Source organism: Chlamydotis macqueenii, chromosome 1 (assembly GCF_036417535.1).
Source record: "Chlamydotis macqueenii isolate bChlMac1 chromosome 1, bChlMac1.mat, whole genome shotgun sequence".
Lineage (NCBI taxonomy): Eukaryota > Metazoa > Chordata > Aves > Otidiformes > Otididae > Chlamydotis > Chlamydotis macqueenii.
In genome coordinates, this window is record NC_141556.1 from 184360335 (window position 1) to 184381864 (window position 21530).

Sequence of the window (21530 nt, forward strand, 5' to 3'; positions counted from 1 at the left end):
CAGTCTTAACTTGCACCAAGTGATGAACAAACAGAAATCATACTTGTTAGCTGGTATATAACACAACATAGCTCCTTGTGTAAATATTATGAAGAATTGCTCATTTTCCTGGAAGTAGAGTTGTAACACTGTTGGGAATGAGGAAAAAATGGTGAAATAATCTTTCAGCTAATCTTAAGTAGTGACTTAAGTGACGTGGGGTGATTTGGATCTTCTGTTCTGGTAGGTAGGTGAGTTAACTTGTCAGCTCCTGACAGTCCCACTGCAGGTGTTGGCTGTGATAGAACCAAAGCACGTTGTTTTGGTATCCAGGGAGAGAAGTCACTCTAAGTTCCCAGCTCTCAAATAATTAGAATGCTTAATTCTAACGTGGCATCTGATGTTATCAGTGTGAGATCGCATTTTCACAATCAAATGAAAATTTGAGGAGCTGAAGCATCTGCAATATTGAGTTCAGTAATTCCTTGTTTGTGACAAATTTGTCTGCGTGCCGCTGCTCCAGAAATAGTCTAATTTCATCTGCAGCAAGCCAATTTCATGCCGATTCTATATGCAGTACTTCAAACTTTTGTGTCTATGAGCTTATTTTGTGATTAAATTAACAAATTTGTGCCTTTTTTTACCTTTGTCAGCTGAACAACTGGGTGCATTTGCAGCTGGTGTCAAGCAGATGTTAGAAGATGTACAAGAGCGTCTTGTCTATAGGACACATATTTACATTCAGACTGATATCACAGGCTACAAGCCTGCTCCGGGTGATCTTGCATATCCTGACAAGTTGGAAATGATGGAGGTATAGCGTCAGCTTTTTTATTGTCCTTAATTGGTTTTCTTTTTATCTGCAGTATATAGAATTGTGCAGTATAGTGCTTTGCAGATGGGGTTTTCCAGTTCTTAGGTGTATTGACTCAATGTTCCTGTTGAAAGGAATTAAGCTAATACTACTTACTTAGTAGAAATAAAAGGGGGCGATGAAAGGCTTTGAATTGGTTTTTTGACTAAAGCAAGCTGCATTTGATTTGCAACAGAAAGGTAGTGTTGCATGGAAAGGATTAAGCATAATAAAGATCCCCCCACAACCCCACAGATAACTGGTGCCATCCACTTTTTAATGGGAGGCCCAAGCTGTCAAAAGATTGAGGGTTGATTTGGCTATTCCGATGTGGACTGGCAAGATCCAGATTTTATTGCTCTGTTCTGCTTTTTATTTATCTACCAGAATAGCTGGTGGTGCTTAGAAAATTGTAGGACTTCTTTACCAACTGGTCAGCTGCAAATAAACTGTTGTTTGACAGGATCAGAGCATTACTTATATAAACCACAGAAGCTTTGTAGCTACATATATATTTTGCTGTGGGCTGGAAGAAACCAACATTGTATAACATACCTTACTATGTTCAATTCTTGCCTGTAAACAGATAAACACAGTGAGAAACTTCTGAGTCCTGAACTCACATTGTTATAATCTTGTCTTTATATACATCTAAAGCTTTTATTATGTTACAGTTTATGCTTTGGTGATTATAAGAGACACTCATAGGTTTTTAGGGAAGTATTTACAAATCCTGAAGCTAGTGAGTTTGTAGGATACTTGCCGTTTATACTGAAAGTTTAAGGACTAATAAACTGTTGAAGAAAAAGCAAAAATAGTAATTGAGAAGCCCACCACACAAAATGTAGTTAAATGGGATCCCTCTATTGAGAACAACTAGTGATCAGAAGTATTACTAATATAACTGTTAGGATTGCAGATTTGTTTGGTTGGGTTGTTTTTTTTTTTGTTAAAATTGTCAGAATAGGACTGTATAAAAGTAATGACTGTGAGAAATTTTTGATGTTAGCTATAACCTGCAGGCAAGCAATGCAGATACACAAGAGGTCTACACAAGACCTTGTTTCCTAATTAGAGTCCTATGGTTGTTCAGTTAGGAAGAGGAAGAAAGTGAATTTTACAGTTCATTCTAAATCGAGAAATTATGCTGCTCTTCATATGTCCCTGCAAGACTCATCAGATTTGAGATTAATTCTGCTACTTGATTGCTTTTAAACCTCAAAACCTTGCTGTTTAGAGAGACCTTCTGTCTGAGTAAATGAATTATTCCAGTGTTAAAAGCACAAGGCAGAAATATTTCTTGTGCTGTTCTGCTCAAATATTAATGCAGTTCTTTGCCCATTCTTGCTGCCTCTCATTGCTTTGAAGCAGACCAAGTAGTGAAAAAGGTTGAAGTGTGGAAGCATTGAGTAATGTTAGGGGAAAGCTTTTTGTTGAACTCCTGCTGGGAATAAACTAGAGGGTACTTTTGGGCCATCTACACATACCGTTTATGGGAATAAAGCTGTCACAGAAATTACCTGTGTGAAATCCAAGTGAGTATTGAATTGGGTTCCCCTAGTTTGAGCTTCTCTTTCTAGGTAGCTTCACAGGTTATTATTTAGAGATTAGTAAAACCAGGCAAAATGGAAGAACAGTGCTTTACACAGATCTGTGTCATGCTTGTGAATCTTAAATTAATGTTGAAATGTTTCTGCTACTGTTTTGGAAGCATCTGTCTATTTCTTTTAATGTCTTTGAAGCACTGGAGAGCTGAGTGTAGCTGACTCTCTTTGCAGTTTAGTATGCTTTTCTCTTGTAATCAAAGCAGCATAATGCCGCTTACATTAAGGAGTAAAAAAAATATATATATATATTGTGGTGTATCTTCCTCTGCAGCAAATTGCACAGAGTTTAAAAGAGGAACAGAAGAAGCTGCCGTCTGAAGCTTCATTTTCAGATGTCCGACTAGAAGATCCTGAGTCCTGCAGCTTAGTTAAATCTGGTATGAAATATATCTCATGTTGTTGAATTAATGCATAAAGCTCACGGAGAGTGAATGTTAACCTGAACCATCGGTGAGAAACTTGCATGTATCTTAAAGGATTGTTTTCCTAAGAGATTTTGAGAAGTGGACTTCATTTCAAGGTTCTTTATAATTTTTTTTTTTTTTTAAATGAGAAACAACTTAATCTTGTTCTTTTGGTGGCATTTCTTTGTGCTTCCAGTGCAATCTGTTCTGTGAAGCAACTACTTTTGTAGCTGATGGCATCTGTTGTACTTCGTGTAAAACTGTGCTTCTGTATCCTCTGCTGCAAAGTAGCCCTGCTGTCAAAATGTATACTTAAGGATGCTTCTGTTTGTCAGCTGTGCTAAGATAGAAGGGTGGTTTGCTGTGTCAGGCATGTCTCTTAAATGAATGCTTTGAGCATCTGGGGCTGTCTTTGCGTGTGCCTTTACCTGGGAAGATGACGACTTCCTTTGAATGTGTTTCTACTTAACTGAAACCTGTTAGTAATTTTAGCAGTTTACAGTAACTCACAGTATAGTCCTTGACTTTTTAAATTTGTGACCCATGTGCCTGTAAATTACAGTGAACTGGAAGCAAATTCCATGGAGTATGGTTCTTTTTGGTGCCAGTCATTTGAGTGTTAAAACCCTTTGAATTTTTGTTTAAGATCCGTGAAGAATTCCTTCCTTTATTTTATCATTGTTTAGAATGGTACAGTGTTATTCTTCCCAGCAGCGCCTTTCTCAGCTCTTTGTCAGTTGTTTCTCATATTCCTTCTGATTACCCTGTAGTTTCTTGCATTTGGCTTGCAAGGCCTGCAGAGGTCTTTCTGACTGTTTCTGGCTGGACTGCACAATTCCCATTGAGAGTGGAGCTCATCTTGCTTCAAGCCAGGTGTGTGGCATTCACAAGTGCTGCAAATCCCACCTGGAATCAGAGTTCTAATGCTGTTGACTCAGCTGTGTTCCAGGATCTAAGGACAAAATGAAAACAATACAAGAATTCTGTCTGTTCATTGTTGTTGAAAATCCATTTTGAGCATACAGAACTACTACAAAGGTTACCCAGAAGGAGCACTTTTTTGTTTTTACAACTCCCTCATGATGAAACTGGTTTTGCCGTTATTCTTGCAGTTAGTAACATGATGTTTAAACTCTACACTTTCTGCAGCTGTTTAATCCATGTAGGATTATCCCTAGCAGAAAGGAAAGCATGAAGAACTAAAATTGATGGAATGTTTTTTTTTCCTTTTTTTTTTTCTTTTTCCTTTTGAGCATCTCCTGTAGTTCCATGATCACTAACTGTGGTTTTTCTTTGGTTTTTTTTTTCTTTTTTTTTTTTTTTTAATTGTTTGATCATTTCAGCTGTTAAGCTAAGTGTGTGAGTGCGTTGTTGGAGACATGCCTGTAAAACTAACTTACTAAAAAAGGTCGAGCTGGGCTGTCCCTGGAAGTGAATTCATGTCTTTCACAGCCATGTGCTCTATACATATTAGAAATCTAGTACTGACCTGCTCGGAAGGAAAAATCCCACGAACCTGTTTGGGTGCAATAAAATATGTCTTAGTACTGTGGAATCAATATAAAGTGCAGTCGATATTGCAGTCTGCTGCAACTGAAATGACGGATGGCCAAGTTTGTCATGTGTGTATTTTACTTTTAAACAGGTTCGGCAGAATCCCTTAATCCCAGACACCAGACCACGATTTCACCAGCAGATCTGCATGGAATGTGGTATCCCACTGTCAGAAGGACTCTAGTGTGTCTCTCCAAACTGTACAGATGTATAGATGTATGCAAAAATTTCTGTATCTAATTTTTAAAAATGAATTTACTAAGTATGTAGCACCATGTCTAAATATGTTAATATAAATTAGGAATGGACGATTATTGGCCTCCGTTATCTCTTAGACTTTTTACTGCTATCTTTATGTAAAACAAGTGAGTTGACAAATTTAGGTTATAATTTCCAAGACAATTATTTATTTGTAGGATTAGAAAAGCAGCACTGGTTTGTACATCTATTGCTTTTGCTGTTGCAGAAATACTTCAGTGCCTGAAGCTCAAGATATTTTTTGCATTGAAGTTGAGGAGTGAATAGACAAGAAAGAATAGAAAGTTTTATGTTAATTACAGAGAATGCTGAAATTATGGGGTGAATGTGTTTCTTGCTATGTACTTTGCAGGACATCAGACAAGGTGGTTTCTGGTCTTAAAAATGGTGACTCTACTACTTACACATTTTGGAAATGTTATCAAAATTTTTTTGTAGCATGTCTTTTCACCTTCCAAAATGGAGGAGACATTTCCAAAGTTTAAGACAGTAGGAATCTTCATGTCTAACAGAAACAAAAGTGGTGTTTACTCCACAAGTATTTTGAGACTTGCCTTTTAGAGTCTGGTTTTGTCACCTAATAGCGTAAAAGGCTAGTAAGTCTCTGAGAAACATAATGCAAATGTTTTTGCTTTTCTGTATGTGTTGTGTCTTTATTAGATAGATTTAATGCGTTTCAAAATATCTTTGATACGTGTTATGTGAAAGTGCTTACCAAGATGCTATTTGCTTAAAAAGAAGCTGCAAAATATTAATACTTTGTTGCTTAGTGTATCAATCTCCTTGAAGTTAAATGAGTATTTGCCCTTGTTTTTAGCTAGATCTTTGGAGAAAAGGTGATTTTTGTGTTGTTTGCAAGGCTCATTTATAGTGTTATCTGCACAGTGATTTATTTATATTTTCACTGGCATGTTCTAGCAGCACTGGTACGCCTTGTCTGCACCCTGTAGATAGAAGAAATGAATGAAGTGTTACTGGCAAGTCTTGGGGCAGTCAGGGCTGTCACGTGCTGTACTGGAGTGCTGGTGGAGGTGAGCCGTGTTCCCACGGCTAGCTCAGCCGTATGATCTGGTTGCTGCAGCTTAATGAGTTACTCCCTGTCACCTGGGCCGTGACAGCTGTCATGTTTGTTTACTAACCTGGCACAAATGTGAGGTAATTTGAGTTTGCTTGAGGTTAAGCTCACTCGAATGATCTCATGTCTGTAGCAAGTATAAATTGCTCGCACAGATAGTTACCCTGACACATGAAGTGTCCAGTCAGGTTACCCAGTCAGCATTGTTCATGCAGATAGCTGTGAATGCGTTGGGTGTTGCTGACCGTGTCACTACCTGGGTGCAGATTCAGAGCCGGAGGGTGCGTGACTGTATACCTGTATCCACTCTCAGTGCTGTAGCAAGCTTTTAGATATGAATGCTCCATCCTGTCTTATTTGATACTTAAACGACATGTTTGTAGCTAATTAATCTAGAGTTTTATGTGCTGGTAAACACATGCTTTGCAAGCCACAACTCTTAAATCCTGCTTAAGCTTTGCTAACCCTTTTTGTTTTTTGTTCTGATTTCTTCTTCTCTGCAGAGGGCAGTGTTTCAGGGATTATCGCAAGAGGCCTTATCTGCCTGCATCCACTCGCTGCTGGGAGCTGCTGATTCTATCAGCAAAAACAAGGTCAGAATCTGTGCTTTGGGTATGGCTTCTTTTTTCCCCCCTTGTGTATGTCTAAAGCTGTGAAGCAGTTGTTCGGAATTCTGTTGAAATCTCCGTCAAAGCATGTTGCTCTGCCCCCAGAGACCTGGTGGATTTGCCAGCTTTTATTTATGGTTAATGTATTGTAAAGCAAAGATAATTATTCACATGCTAGCCTATTGGAAAAGGAGGAATACAAATCATAGCAATCTTGTTTACAGGCTGCTCTAATTCACATGAATTCAATCAAGGTGATACCTAGAGAAAAATTCTGCTAGAAGTCTCTGCTCTCTGTATTTGTTTTCATTGCCTGATACTCTTTTCTCTTTCTCATTGCCTCCACTGTTTGAATTTTCAAAAATTGCCTCCACTGTTTGAATTTTCAAAAATTTTTTAAAATTCACTGGGAAGATTTGTTAAGTATTCTGTGCTCAGAACTGTCTATAAAGGTTTGATCTGATGTGTTGCTCAGAATTCAGTGCAGTTTCATCAAGTAATTTTAACCTTAAGTGTTCCTTTAAGTAGTTGGACTAAACTATTTTTTCCTGACACAGTTCCTTTAATACAAATGCTGTAGTACTTTGCTAATTCCTAACAGCCAGGAAGTGAATTTAAAAAACATAGAAGGAAAGTCTTAGTAGGCTAAAATTGTTTGATTTGTATAAGCGGTAAATATTTAGTAATTAAAAAAAGTTTAGTTGCTATGGGAAATGAAGAATTGTTTTGAAGTATTTAGTTGAGTGTCCTTTGAAAAATACATGTTAAACGTAGTATCTTTAAAAAGAAATTCAAACCGCGTTTCCTTCTAGCTTGAGCAGATGATTATTTCATATGTAATTGCTTCAGAGTTCTGCAGTTAATTATCCATTCCAGCACTATATATTGGGTCAGCGTTGACTTAACTTGTTGCCGAGAACGAAACTGATCCTGCAGTGAGCCCTACATAGGTTAGCCCAGGACTAGGATCTGTACTGCTTTATTCTTGATGCAAGGTAATTTAACATTATCTGGTGAAATCATGCATGTAAGAATAAAAAAAAAAAACAAACTCAAGAAAGCCTTCCACCATTTATTTTTAGTAAGCATTTCTATTTATTAAAACTGCATATTTAAATCTAATTTCTTCTTTACTGTTTTATTTAACATTATATCAAGGAAAGTTCCAGCTTGCAAAAGCAAATTGGAATTCTTGAGTCCTCCTCCATTAACTTCAGTGAGCCATGAACTTCAAAGATGAAAAGCAGCATGCAGTATAAAGCACATAGCTAAAATAATAAGCAGTGCAAAAGTGATCATGTCAGTGATGTGAACTTGGCCTTGTTTTATTCTTTATATCTTTGCTGTACTGTTTAGAAATTAACTAAGCTTTGTGTTTAATGACATGAGAAAAATGCCTGGTAAGACCTTTACACGATAGCACAGTTAATGTTTCTGTAATAACCCTGATTATCTGCCTGTTTGGCTTTTCTTAACCATTGCAATGAATAAAAAATTTTTAGAACCTCATGTTTTGCAACTATAAATTATGTGAATTACATTAAATAATTCCTGGCTTTTATGAAGAATAAGTTTGTGTCTTTCAAATAATGGATACCTGTACCTGATATGGACATTTAGTAATATGACTGTGTAATCTAGTTCTTCTAAGAAATGTGAATGAAGTCTACTTCTGTAGAGCCATGTGTTAGGAACAGTACAGGAGTGGGATTTGTTGATCCCAGGGTGTAGTTAATGGCACTACAGACTGATGAAAAAAGCTTGTTAGTAAGATTATTAGTATTCATTTTGTTATAGGAAATAACTAATAAAAGTGGAGGTGTTGAAACTTTGCTCTTCATTTAATTGTTTTTTACACATAATGCATGTTCTTTCTCTTGTTGTGCTTAAGACGCAGGTTGATGGACAGCTTTTCTTAATAAAACACCTTTTGATTCTTCGTGAACAAATTGCTCCTTTCCACACTGATTTCACCATTAAGGAAATTTCCCTGGACCTTAAGAAAACTAGAGGTACTGAACAGTTGCTGGCTACAGAACGGGATGGTTTGTCCTCCCTTAATGTGCCAGCAAAAGTTCTAGGTTTATTTTATGTTCACTTGCAAAGACCTGTACGCTTGTTCTAACCTCTTACTTTATTCTTACCTTCTCTGGAAAAAAAAAACCAAACAAACCCATTCTCTTATTAAGGTTGATTCAAGATGTATCTAACACATTCTTTATTTTTTGTATGAATTGCATTTGACTGCTTTTTGCTGCTGACTGAACTTATTTATCCAGTTCTTTTTAAGAACAGTGAAGTAATCTGCATTTCCGTTGCACAGTGGTGTCTTTCCCCTTTTCTGACCCTTTAAAGGCGTATCTTTTGGTACTGCTGTTTAGCAGATGAATTTAAGTTAGGTCTAGGTTAACTAGTTATTTTTAACTTTCTGTGAGGTTTTGTTTAGGAAAGGATTTCTTATGTTGCAAGTTCAATAAGCAGTATTGTTGATTAGTTCTGTGTAGCAACCATGTCTGTTGTAGGAAGAGAAAATGGGGTAGTGGCCATGGTCATGATTTTTAAAATTGTACTGTGGTTCCTTTGTAAAATGCAAGGAAAAAACCTTTCAATACAAAAGTGAACAGCCATGCACTTGTGAAGTTTATAAAGATAATGGGGAAAATAATTGGAAGTGTGTCAAGTTTCTCTTCTTCCGTTCCGGAAGAGAAAGCTGAAGAAATAACTTTTCTTTCCTGCCGTCTAATATGCTGCTGTTTTAACTCTGAAGCAAGCAATTCTTACACTAACCATTTCACCTGTTGCATTTGAACATCAATGAAACCTCCTACCTGTTGAGTAGTTTCTAGTTGACTGGAGGTTAAAGGGCAAATACATCCTTTTGGTGTCTTGTTCTGGCTGACACACAACTTTGTTCTCCATCTTCATTTAATAGAATAAATTTTTGTGCCAGCCAGGGCTTTTCTGGTGGTAGTGGTAAGTAATGGAAAACACTTTCTTTGTATTGGGGGGTGGTGGTGGTGTTGAAGTACATTGTGCTTAATTCTTGATGTAGTGTAGCATAGGCCAGTAGGGCTTTTATATTTGGGGTGAGTTGTAGAAGAAAAATAACATGGCTGATAGAAGTTTTACTGTGTTCTAGCCAAGCTGTGTGCACATAGATTTACGATTTAATTGGGAAGTTATAGACAAAGGGACATTGCTTAATGTAAAAGTCATGCTTCTGCCCAATTTTTTTTTTTATAGTAGTACAGTGCTAAGGTTCTTGTAACTGAAGTATACAGTGGGAAGAAGTGACTTTCACACTGTCTAGTTCATAGGCTTCTAGTCAAGAACGTAAGCTCTTTTTGGAATCAGTAGAATTCCTGGGAAATAATTTAGAGAACAAAATGAATCTTTCTCTGCAGTCTCGTTTAACTGCATCAGAGTGCAGATTCTTAGTTCAGTGCAAAGCCTACATGCCTACGTACCTAGTACTCCCTCTTTGTTTAACGCATTTGACAGCACTTCTCCTACATTTTATTTCCCTCCCATTGTTTTATACAGCAAGAGGGGTGCAGAATTAATTTTGAAAAGAAAAAAAGCAGATGGATGTGTAGGATGATAAATGAATGACATTAGGGCAACAAGCCGTACTGAAACTGTGTTGATAACTTTCTTTTGCCCTGGTCGGACTAGGTTTCAAGTTGACAACATTCCCTTAACACTATAGGAATAATTTCAGTATCGTGTGTTAATTGCGGGCATTCTTACAACTTCTTGGGACTTCTGCAGAGACCATAAACATGAGCATATATCAACCTTGATGTTTTGTTGTTTAGTCCTAACTAAAATAATTGAGCACAGAAGAAAAATGGGACAGTTCTAAGTTACTTCAGGCAACTGTACTTGGTTTTCCCAGCCAACATGGGCCAAATTCTGCATATTGTTCTTTAACTGCTTAGTTACATAGCTTATGTAAAAGTCTTTGATTTGTAAATATAGTTACAAAAACAAAAGATCTCACACAATTTGTGTGCTGAGAGCACTGCAGCCAGTGTCAGTCATTTGTTAGGTTGATGTAATGTATTTATCCACTTACACTGTGCAACTCTTTACCATACGTGCAACTAAAAAAAGTGAATCGAGCTTCTGTGTGTGTGCACTTGTGCATCCACACCTAGTGGTAGTGGAATTGTGAAAGTAATATTTCTAATCATGCTAGGCCATTTTTATGAGTAAACGAATGATTAAAGCTTTTAATTCCTGGAGTTGAATCCTGTTGACTTACAGCATGAGTGACTTTCTTATTTACAGATGCAGCATTTAAAATCCTGAACCCTAAGACAGTTTCAAGATTTTTTAGACTAAACAGCAACAACGCCTTGATACAGTTCTTACTGGAGGTAATACGGATTCCTATTGTGTTAAGGAAAGTTTGGTCATTTAAGCGGGTGGTGATCTCTGGCAAATAAAAAGGAGAGATTTGTTGTCTTCTGTTCAAGGGTACTCCAGAAATCAGAGAACATTATATCGACTCTAAGAAAGATGTAGATCGTCATCTGAAGTCGGCCTGTGAGCAGTTTATTCAGCAGCAAACCAAGCAGTTCATAGAACAGCTGGAGGAGTTCATGACGAAGGTACAGACGTGTTGTGTGTTCGTTACTCTAACTGAAATACTGGTAGGACAAGGGAATTAGTACTTAAATTGGGTATAGGAGAAGTTGTAAGTTTTGTCTGATTAGCTGAAGACGATAGCATTTCCCATTATAAGGTTGGGCTTGCCTTTACATTCCAACAACAATTTTCTAGGCATTTTGAGATTAGTGAATTAACATGACATAGAACGTGACATAGTTTGATTTTAAAAGCAACTCTTATGCTCTTCGATCAAGAAGCTTTAATGTTTCGTTGAGTTGAAACAGGTCTGTGAGAGTTGACAGGAGTTTTTCTGTTTGCAGGAAAGCTCCTACCTTGTCTGAATTTGTAGGCCTTCAAAAACAATATGGGGTCATGCGTATTCTTCAGGGAGCTCTCAGAGTATGGCTGTGAAGCGTGTTAAGTTTCTGTTCCTAGCATATTTTACATCAGTGAGATGCTGTCTGAGCAGGACTTTCCTCCCAAGTCCTGTTTGTGCCAAATTCCTCATAAAAGTTGGTCAGAAAAATTATACATCCTAGGGCACAGGAACAAAAAAGATGTCGTTTTACAGTACACTTCTTTCTAGAACCTGCTCTAGAGCTTAGGATTTCTAGGTATCTTGAGAAAACCATGCAGCAGGATCTATTACTTCTGGAAAATTAAAAGTGTGATGTGTCTCCTTGTGTGCTGAGACTAAGTGGTTTCACAGCATGATGTCTCGGAAATGGGAGCTACAGCATTGCACAGACGTCAAAAATATCCCAGCTGCTGGCTTTTGAGAATTTAGGGGATTACAATATTACGTTTACTGATGCCTATCATGCTGGGTTGAGGGGCCAGTGGCATGCCTAAAATACAGATGGGTACCCCATGAGATTGGTAGATTGTCCAGGTAATCCAAATGATTCGTTGGGAATCTGGAGAGTTTGACTAACCTGCTTAAGTATGTATCTCTTCTGAAGTTTCTTTGTACCTTTAGGTGCCTAAATGTCTTTGTAAATTTAATCTCATTTTGAATTTACGAAGTGATCGTGATTGTAATTTTAAACTGCATTTTTGTCAAGCTGCTTCCCCTGTGTCGTGTTAAGTCAGTGCATAGAAGAGAGCAGAGGAGATTCTGTACGCTGCAGTATCTAAGAGACTTGTGCAATTGTTACTTGGTCACTTTGTTGTGAATTCAACTGAAAGAAACATCATTTTGTTGATTGTACTTGTTTTAGGTAGCTGCTTTAAAAACAATGGCCACTCAAGGAGGTCCCAAATACAGCCTTTCGCAGCAACCTTGGGCGCAACCAGGTATTTGCTGGGTTTTGTATTCCTTTTACCTCTGAGGTGCTTGTAGGCTAATAAAGCCCTGATCGTTTACTATTTTGAGACTTCTAAAAACTTCTCATCAAATGGAGGAAAAGACCTTTTCCGTTCACCATTTTCAGTAGACCAGTATAAGCTACGTTATCATATGGGGCTCAAGTATTTCAGAATGTCATTTCTCTCTGTGCCTGACTTCTAAAACATAGCAATCGGAAAAACTGATCAGATTAATTTGTACAGTGAAACTATGATTGATTTGGAAAATTATAAGTGCCTAAAAACTGCCTACGTTTTCCTTGAAAATCCTGGCTTCCATTTTTACGTGTGTGCTGGTTTAAGTGTCTTAAGATACCTCTAAGTCAAAACGTGACACACTTCAGAATATGTATTTAATTGGTGCGGTAGATGAATTACTTCAGTATTTCTCAAGCTGTCACTATTCTTGCATGAAAACAGCATTTCTGCAACTGCATACAGAATGTATTTAAGGAATTATTTGATTACGTTAAGATAAAGCTTTTGATTTTGTAGGAAAAAATTAATCTGCATTGAACCTTTTATTGTCTGTACGTTTGGTACTTACTTCCTTTTCAATTTTCCTGTCACTATGCGAAAATGGAATCCAAGTTTGTTTCCCTCTCCCTAAGAATTCAAATATGAATACTTTGTAGGAACATTGGAGTAGTTTAGATGTTCCTGGGTTCTGCTCTTCACATTACAGAAATGTGCTTCTGGGTGACACTGAGAAATCTGATTATTCCAATTCATACATTGGAACCTTCTGTTGCATGGTGTTCTTAAAATGCAAAGCCAGCCATGTTCATTCATAATGCAGTGCTGCTCTATGGGTCACACTCAAGGGCTAACTCAAGCTTCTACTTAACATCTCCTGCTTCTTCAAGAGTATTTTTATTGTTTGTTTGGAGAGAATTATGTGTGTAGAGGCAGATCTAAGCAGAGCTTCTGCTGTTTCTTGGAGTCATTTGTTTGGAAAGCAGGAGTAGGTAGAAAATTTAGATATGGTAGAAATGTAACATAATATTTTAACTTTGGTAATGTAAAGCTATGAATGGAGTATTCTCCTGCCCTTTAAGCAAAGAGCTTGTAAAATCATTAAAATAAAGAAAGGTCTTGTTGGAGAGAGGATTCCTGTCCAGTTGATTCAAAATCCAGATGGCTGTGCAGCCTTCCTTCTTACAAACATGGCCCGTGGTCAGTAAGGAGAATTTGTGCTATGCTGTTCTCCTTACTGGTACTGTTTATTTCCCAGCAATTTCTTTTCCAGGCAAGATTTCTGGGGCAAAGCGTATGTAGAACTTTGTTGCTGTTGGGAAGACTGCGGCTTCAGGAACCTTAGGAGGATGTGTTTTCTTGCAGAAATGGGTTGGATGCATTTTCTGCAGGGAGAGAGGGGCTGATGTCTTGAGTAGGTCCCAAAACAAAAGCCTTGTCTGGCACGTTGTGGTTGTATGATGGGTTCATACTGCACAGCTCGGTCACCCCCTCTTTCCCTTTCACTCAACCCTGTGGTTACGATCAGCCCCAGTAGAGTGGAGGTGATACTCTGGAGTGCAGATTTCAACTAGCAGCATGCCGTTTTAGCCTATTAAGTATTTTTTCTTTTACTTTCAGCAAAGATCAATGATCTGGTCTCTTCCACTTACAAGACAATAAAAACAAAGCTGCCATCAACGTTACGAAGCATGTCGTTGTACTTGTCCAATAAAGACACAGAATTAATTTTGTTTAAGCCAGTTAGAGTGAGTATCGCTAGATGTACTTCGGCGTGTTTTCCTGTGGGTGTTGGGCCTCCATTTAGTTAAAGACTTTCAACACATTTTGTGGGATTGTTCACCTTATATTTCTTTGTGTGTATGGTTGTATGTATAATATATTTATATAAATGTATGTATGCATATATTTATAAGTGTATATATACAGACACACATACATACATGTCTGTATATCTGTGGAGTTATTCTACTCTACCAGTCTGGCCAGTAAACACGTGACAAATACCATGCACACGTAATAGTGAACAGACTGTCACAGTCACTGTGGTGTCGCTGATCTGAGAAGCCTGTTGAAAAGACACATGAAATAAAATTAAAAAAAAAACCCTAATAATATATTTCATAATTATATATTTAGCTTTTTTTTTTTTTTAGAAACAAAAAGCTGTCCTGTTCTCCATTGTACTCAGCCTACATAACACACACACATTATGGGGAAGCAACTGGAAGTGGTTCTGTCCATTCTGTACATCTTTGACTCAGCACCACGCGAGCTATTATAAGGAAAATTAACTCTGTCACAGCCAAAACCAGTACAGCTTGGTCCATTACACATGGGCAGAAGCACTGGAGGCAGAGAGGATGGTACAGATTCAATGGGACACCCTCTGTAAACCCACCAGATGTCACAGCCAACATGGGTGCCTTGTGGCTTTTTTGGGACTTGTTTAGTAGAAAAACTCTTAAAGCTCAACCTCTTCTCCCTAACTGGTCACTTCAGTAGCTATTCACCGTACATTGTGCTTATTCTGGTTCATGTTTGAGGTGGATGTTGTGTTTTTTAATACTGAGTTTTTTTTCTTCTTTCCTTTAAAAGAATAACGTTCAACAAATGTTCCAGAAACTCCATGCTTTATTAAAGGAAGAGTTTAGTAATGAAGATCTCCAGATCATAGCTTGTCCTTCAATGGAACAGGTATATATTGAAGCTTCCTGTTCTATCAGTTACTTTTTAGTGTGACTGGCTTTTTTTAAACATTGTTTTAATTTCTGTCTTTTCAGTGTTCAGAGCCCTTATTTATTATCCCTGTTAATCCTGGATGATTAAACTCGGGGCTTTATCCAAACTCTAGGCTCTCAACTGAAAGGGGGTTTTGTTTGTTTGTTTTTTAACAAATACCCAGTAGAGTTTTTAAACTGAAAATGGTGATTGATGTTGCTGGGGATTGAGTTGTACAGCATCATGGCAGAGTCTTGCAATTTCTGAGCATTATCTTTTTGGAGAGATGTTGAAGCTAGTGAATGTGCTTTAAAAAAGCCTGTGCATATGAAGGCAGTCTTGCTTTTGAGAAATACAAAAAGACGCAACTTTTACATTTAGGAAGCATGAGAAAGAATTACAAGGGTTCGTTTGAAGTAAATTGCGTTGGGAAAATGTGCAGATGTTTATGGAAATGTAACCCTGCATAATGAGATCATTAGTCTCTGAGGTGATTGGGGTTAAGAATTCTTTGTATTAGGATGCTCTGACAGAAACCAAATAGGTTTTAAAAAAATCTCACTTTGACCGTAGTGGTCCAGGGAATGTGGATGGAATCATGATTATCCCAGGACGCCAATATTTAGCCAGATAAACTGGTTTATGGATTAGAGGATATTGCCTGCAGTGAATGTGGCTACAGGGATGTGTGATAACTATCCTGGAGCACGGAATGGGAGTGATGCGCTGGAAGGAGGCGGGATTATCCTAGAGGAAGTGGCTTCCTCTAATTGTTTATCTGTTAATCCTTAGGATCACTTCTACAAACTGAAGTGTGTGGGAAGCCCTATTGTAATCTGTGGGAGACAAGTATTGCAAAGGATCCCAAATGTATTTCAGATATTTGAGATGAATGTTAACTTTTTTTGCCAGTGAGCAGATTTTTTTTTAATTGCATTTTAAAAAGCCTGTGAAGTAGGCATTTGACTGGAAATTTTGTCCAGGTGTTTTGTAGCTGTCTTCTCCTGATTTGTCTAAGACTATGTGCTTCCTAGGAATTCTGTTTAAAGGTTATAATACGTATGTTTAAAGGTTAAAATATAGAACATCAGTTCTGAAACTTAGCTGCTCTGTCTAATGTAGGCTTTCCTTTTGTCTTTCAGGTGAACTTACTTTTATCGATGTCCAAGTAGCCCAGCAGTGAGGCTGCTTGAAGTAAACTTCAGCTGAATGCCAAGCAGTGAAGGGAATGCAAAGACATCTGCTTGAAGTCAACGAAGGATCCCACTGTGCAGTCCAGTCTGCATCAAAACTATTCAGACTGCTTAACCCTGTTTTAGGAAAAAAAAAGGAAAAAAAACCCACAAAACATTTTATTGATTTGTTGATCATCTTTCTGTTCATTGGCTTCAGAAGTGGGTGGAGGGAGAAAAGAAGACAAAAATCCTTTTGCTGATCACTGTTATGGAAGCTCAGTTACTGCCTTAATCAGATGTTTTCAAAGTTGAAATCGTGGGGGTTTTATGTGAAAACCTTTCTTGTTTTCCTTTAACAAGCTGATGTATACAGTGAAAAGCCGCACTTTCAGACACACTGGAAATAAAGCGCAGGATATCAAATGGGAGTGGTAATAGGTATTTGCAAGGCTTGGAGATAAGCACATTGGTATGACAATTTGACTTACACAGACATGCTTTGATTTTTTTTTTTAACTCCCCAAAAATACTGGTAACCCACCATGTGCTTGAAAATTATTCAGAGGTTCTTAGTGGGGAAAACTTTATTTCCCGCATGTGAAGCATTTTTTGAAACACTGGATGTGGTGTTTTTCTTATACTGTTGATTGGGACCTGTGAGGTCTGTCATGAAGTTTCATGCTCTAATCTTACGCCACATTAAGAATCTCCGTTCCTTGGGATTGGCAGTGGAAAGCTGTGCAATGTAATGTCTGTTCTTTCTGAGGGAACTACATGTTTTCAGAGGCTTTACTGCAAAGCTTAGCATTGAGATTCTCAGGTACTTAGTTTTGGCTTAGAGCTGGTTTTTGGCCTTACTCAAGATTAAATGGTGGCGTGGATTGTTAAAGTGGGGACTGGGACTGGTACAGCTTTTGTGCTGCAGTCAGTGCTAGTAAGAGTGTGTGGGGATGCCAGAAATGGAATGTGCAAGCCTGTCAAATGAACATTGCGAACAGGGGATAAGTGCTTGGTAACTGGTAAACAATGCAGTGTTCAGTATGCATTAATTGACCATTGTTTCAGAAAGCTGAACGCAGAACTCTGGGCCGTTAATGGACTGAAACACTACAAGCAGCTTTGGGGTGTCTCAGTGTGTAAGTCGTTGTGCAGTACTGCAGAAGAAAGATGTGGTGACTTCCATGGCAGTTTTTTAACTTATTTATAAAACCTGTTCTGTAGTTTTAAATATGAAGAAATTTCCATGCACATCGGTGGTGTTTTGATTTAGTAATTTTGCTGTTATAAATCACATGGCTGGAGACTAAGATGGTGGGATTTAAAGCTGCCATGAGAAGTATTGCAGCAGTGGTGCTGAGGTAAATAAATGGTACTCGTAGGACCTTACGTGGCTCCTTAAAGACTAACTAAAGGAATTAACAAGGAAAAGAAAAATAAAACCCTTTCTTTTTACTTATGTAGAAATACAGGCTGTAAAATAATGTCCAGCACATTGTAATATATGTATATTTGTTTTTTATAAAGTTTTACAGAAGGACTGCTTGGTTGCTGTACAGAGCCGTGACTGACATAATACAGATGTACAGAAAAGACGTGAAGGGCAAACCGTTGCAGTAGTCACTCTTGTGCTTGGGATCTTTTCTCTTTTAGAGTACCCAGACAGCTCTAGGACAGCTGGTTGAAAATTTAGAAGAGCAATCAGTTTATACAGCCTGTTTGCTAAACAAACATTTGTTTAAACATGTACAGTTTCAGATATTTACGTTTACAAATAGTGTAAATACTTTCAAAAGATTAATTTAAGATGCTTTATATTATCTGACTAGAAACTTGCTGTTTTTAATTTTTTTAAAATAAAAATGTTGCCTCCTATTTTGGTCCAAGAGTAAAGCTTTATTCTGTATCCTGAGGCTTGTCTGTCAAGATAACTGTAACACAGAGACAATAAACATCCTGTAAGCACAGGCAGTGTGTGCTGAGAAGTGTTCTTTTTTAGCAGTAAGAGAATTGACTTTATTTGGCACAGATGTATACCTGAGTGCTGAATGTACAGCTAATTGTTAAAGTAATGCCTCTTTATGGTGATAATAAAAGTAAGTTTGTATTTTCTTTACTGACAAACAATCTTGTATGATGAAACGGTCTCTTTGCTTGCACTTTTGTTAGGGGGAAGAAACCACAACTGTAATACAAGAACATATTTTAATTGGTTGACTTTTACTAAGAGAGAACTTGGGAGCTGGTGGCAGAAATCACAAGTATTGTTGTATTTGGTAGCTGTTCTCGTTGCCTGGTTACTCACAGGCTCATCTACCCATAGTTTCTCATTACCACATACTGTTCTTCTGGCCTTTGGTATTGCAGAAACGCATCATCCAGAGGCTTGTGGTTTGTCCCCTGCAATGGCAGCATGAAGCTTCCCTTCGCCCTCTGGCTTTGACAGTGTCACGTGAATGAACTAACCGAAGGAAAAATGCTCCTTTCTTCTGGAATTCAGCTTCTATCTGACTGGTATGGGGCAGAGACACGTGGCTGTTGCTTCCTAGGTGCTTGTGTTGTCCCAAATCTGGATTCTTTGCCCAGTGTGCAGAGAGCTGATCACACAAAGAGTAGAGATGTTTGTTTATTTTATTTCTGCGCAGAGGTGGGTGCTCCGTGGTAAATCCACAAAGCCTAGCACACCCGTTTACAATCACATTACATATTTACAATTCAAAATAGCAGTTCTGCCTTTTGGTCACACCTACTTAACTACAGTTGGTTAGGTTTTTTCCTTACATTAAATTTACCATGCATGCTCGGTGAGTAGGGGTCTTTATCTGAGGAGGGAACAATTTTAGTACTAGAGGTCTGGTTTTCATATTATAATGAGAGAGTTCACTTTGAGGACACTAATTAGTGGGATTTTGCTGGTCATTCACAACATTTAGCAATGTTACGCACCTGCAAGGATATACATCCCCTTAGTTTAATAAATGTTTTCATGCTCGGGGTCCCTCCTTATCTGCTTGGGCTTCTTCAATAGGTCTGCTCTCCTTGAGCTTATCTGGGTGTTTCTTTGTTCTGACAGATTTATGGCATCATCCCCTCTTTCAGGGCCATGTCTGCCATGTTGTTCTTTGCTTGATGCTTCCTTTCCCATGCAGATCCTCCTTCATCCCAGGATGAGCTCAGTGAACATTTTCTTCCTTTTTCAATATCATTCCCTTTATCTTTCTGAGACCCCTTTGTACATTTTATCTTTAATTAAACACGGTTAAACAAGTTAGTCACCACTTGGAGCCTCTTACAGAGGTTTGGCCCTTTGCATTGTCTGTCATAAATGAAGTGAATGCCAAAGCAGCTGGCCAGGCTTTCATGCTTCTTTTTGTGCAACAGTGATGCCCACAGCATAGCTTATGCTCTACTGGGTGTTTTCCAAGCAGAACTGATAGTCTTGTCCTCAAACTCTGCATATTTGGTGTTGTCAAGGTGATGTGGGTAGGTAAAGGGAAAAAGCCTGTGATACTGAAGTCACCACGTGAACCTTATGTGGTGACTGCAGGTAGATCCAGCCCTGTGTCCACAACTGCTGCTTTCTCCTTCCCTTGTGCATTTTTATCCTCATTGAACACTAAAACCAAGCCAACACTGTGAGGCAAATCAGATCTTTGATTCTCTAAACAGAATGAAAAAAAAAGAAAAAAGAATGAATTGGCCTCTTTCAGTGGTGGCCAGCCATGCCAGTGAGCCATGGGACTTACCGTCTACCACCAGCTGGAGCCCTCACACCCAAGAGGCCCCTCAGCTTCCCTCTCCTGCATTACCGCTGGTCCCTGTACCCAAGCTGCTTTTCCTCATGTCCTCTCCACCAGCATGGGTGTTTAGAGAAGAGCCAAAGCAGGTTTGTCAGTCACACTTGGTACACGTTCCCAAAGTCCAGTTCATCCACTACAAGAAGGAAGAAGTCTCCTTCAAAGTACTGTAGATTTGGTGCACAACCCCGCTGATCATACGCTGATCCATCAAGTGCTTTCAAATGAGACGAGCTTGGTGTTACGAGGACTTGATGTACAGGAAGATAGGCATTGCGTGCTTGAACAAAGGAGCTTTATTTTCGTTGCAAAGTGACTGTTATCACCTTGATGAAGGAAAAGTCGATGTAAAATGCTGACGTAACTGCTAGCTGCACATCTTAATATCTTCATTTCAGTATTTCATGCAGATAGAGGATGATGAAACACAAGGAGTGATATCACTGAGAGAGGGGTTGCCAAAAGTATTGCAACATTCTCTGTATTTTCGACAGCAGGGTCCTGAGCCGAATATTTGCAGACTGAAGGAAGAGCTCCTCTTCGCTTTCTGGTCACTTCAGTAGGTGACATCTCTGGGTCTTTCAGCTGCAAAGGGGGCCTGTTGAAGTGAAGAGCATTAAAGCTGAACCTGCTGAAGGGAGGCTGAGTGGGAGAGCGTCCCTTGTAACCGAACCTTTCACACTGAACTGTGCAATGTGTCCAGGGTGCCCTTCCCTCTGTGTCCATGGAGCACGCTAACCCTATGGCTCCTCTTTGGAAGTGATCCTATTCCAAGGGGAATGAGACGCTAAACTCACAGCTCTAGAGTCCTTTGGTGGGAGTGGCCTGCCCAGAAGTAGTGGAGCAAGGAAGATGACTTCCTTACCCAACATAGCAATGGGTCTTGAGAAGAAGTCCGAATCTGGGGGATGGAAGAGCAGGTGCCACTGCTTTGTGGTTCCACATACTGACCTTGGACTGTTGACACCTTTCTGAATAGCTACCCTAGATGCTTGTTTCCATTAGTAATACATCTGTGGCCTCTTGCAGACTATTGCAACGAGGGCTGGCAACATTTGGTTTGTGCCTGCACCAAGGAAGACAACTTGAATTAATTGCCCTGAGGACACAGCACCCAACCAAGCATGAGCTCCTGGTGACATGTGACCCGCGTTTTATCATAGAATCATAGAATGGTTTGGGTTGGAAGGGACCTTTAAAGGTCATCTAGTCCAACCCCCCTGCAAGGAGCAGGGACATCTCCAACCAGATCAGGTGGCTCAGAGCCTCATCCAACCTCGCCTTGAATGTTTCCAGGGATGCTTTGGAGCTGACCAGTTGTGTTAGCATCCAGTGGAGGACTGGGATGCACACCAGTATGGTGGGACAGTCACACTGGCACTGAGCAGAGCTGAACCCTGGCCAAAACTGCATTTCCACCTTCAGGGAAGGGTCGGAGGTGGGAAACCTGAGTGACAATCAATACCAAAGGATTTTGGAGCTCCTCTCCCCAGATGCTTGTTTCACGTGAAGTGAAATGCTCTTTAGATAAAATCAGGAGCTTTGTGTTTGTATTGACATTT

The 21530-nt window shown here is 38.9% G+C and overlaps 1 protein-coding gene across 2 annotated transcripts in view; it reads left to right on the forward strand.

Moving 5' to 3' along the window:
- Positions 1-18138, forward strand: part of COG3 (component of oligomeric golgi complex 3) — a 31288-nt gene extending 13150 nt beyond the window's left edge. Inside the window, exons 13-24 of one of the 2 annotated variants that reach the window (XR_015261675.1) lie at positions 633-793; positions 2711-2816; positions 4489-4613; positions 6234-6323; positions 8230-8350; positions 10632-10720; positions 10820-10954; positions 12176-12251; positions 13899-14026; positions 14877-14975; positions 15573-15755; positions 16142-18138. Coding sequence is in view for 1 of the 2 variants with exons in the window: in XM_086771827.1 (XP_086627953.1) it covers positions 633-793; positions 2711-2816; positions 4489-4613; positions 6234-6323; positions 8230-8350; positions 10632-10720; positions 10820-10954; positions 12176-12251; positions 13899-14026; positions 14877-14975; positions 16142-16171 (1160 nt within the window). In the remaining variant the exon portion in view is untranslated. The remainder of the gene's footprint in view (positions 1-632; positions 794-2710; positions 2817-4488; positions 4614-6233; positions 6324-8229; positions 8351-10631; positions 10721-10819; positions 10955-12175; positions 12252-13898; positions 14027-14876; positions 14976-15572; positions 15756-16141) is intronic. The other variant, XM_086771827.1, reaches the window with a different exon arrangement.
- The last annotated feature ends 3392 nt before the right edge of the window (positions 18139-21530 follow it).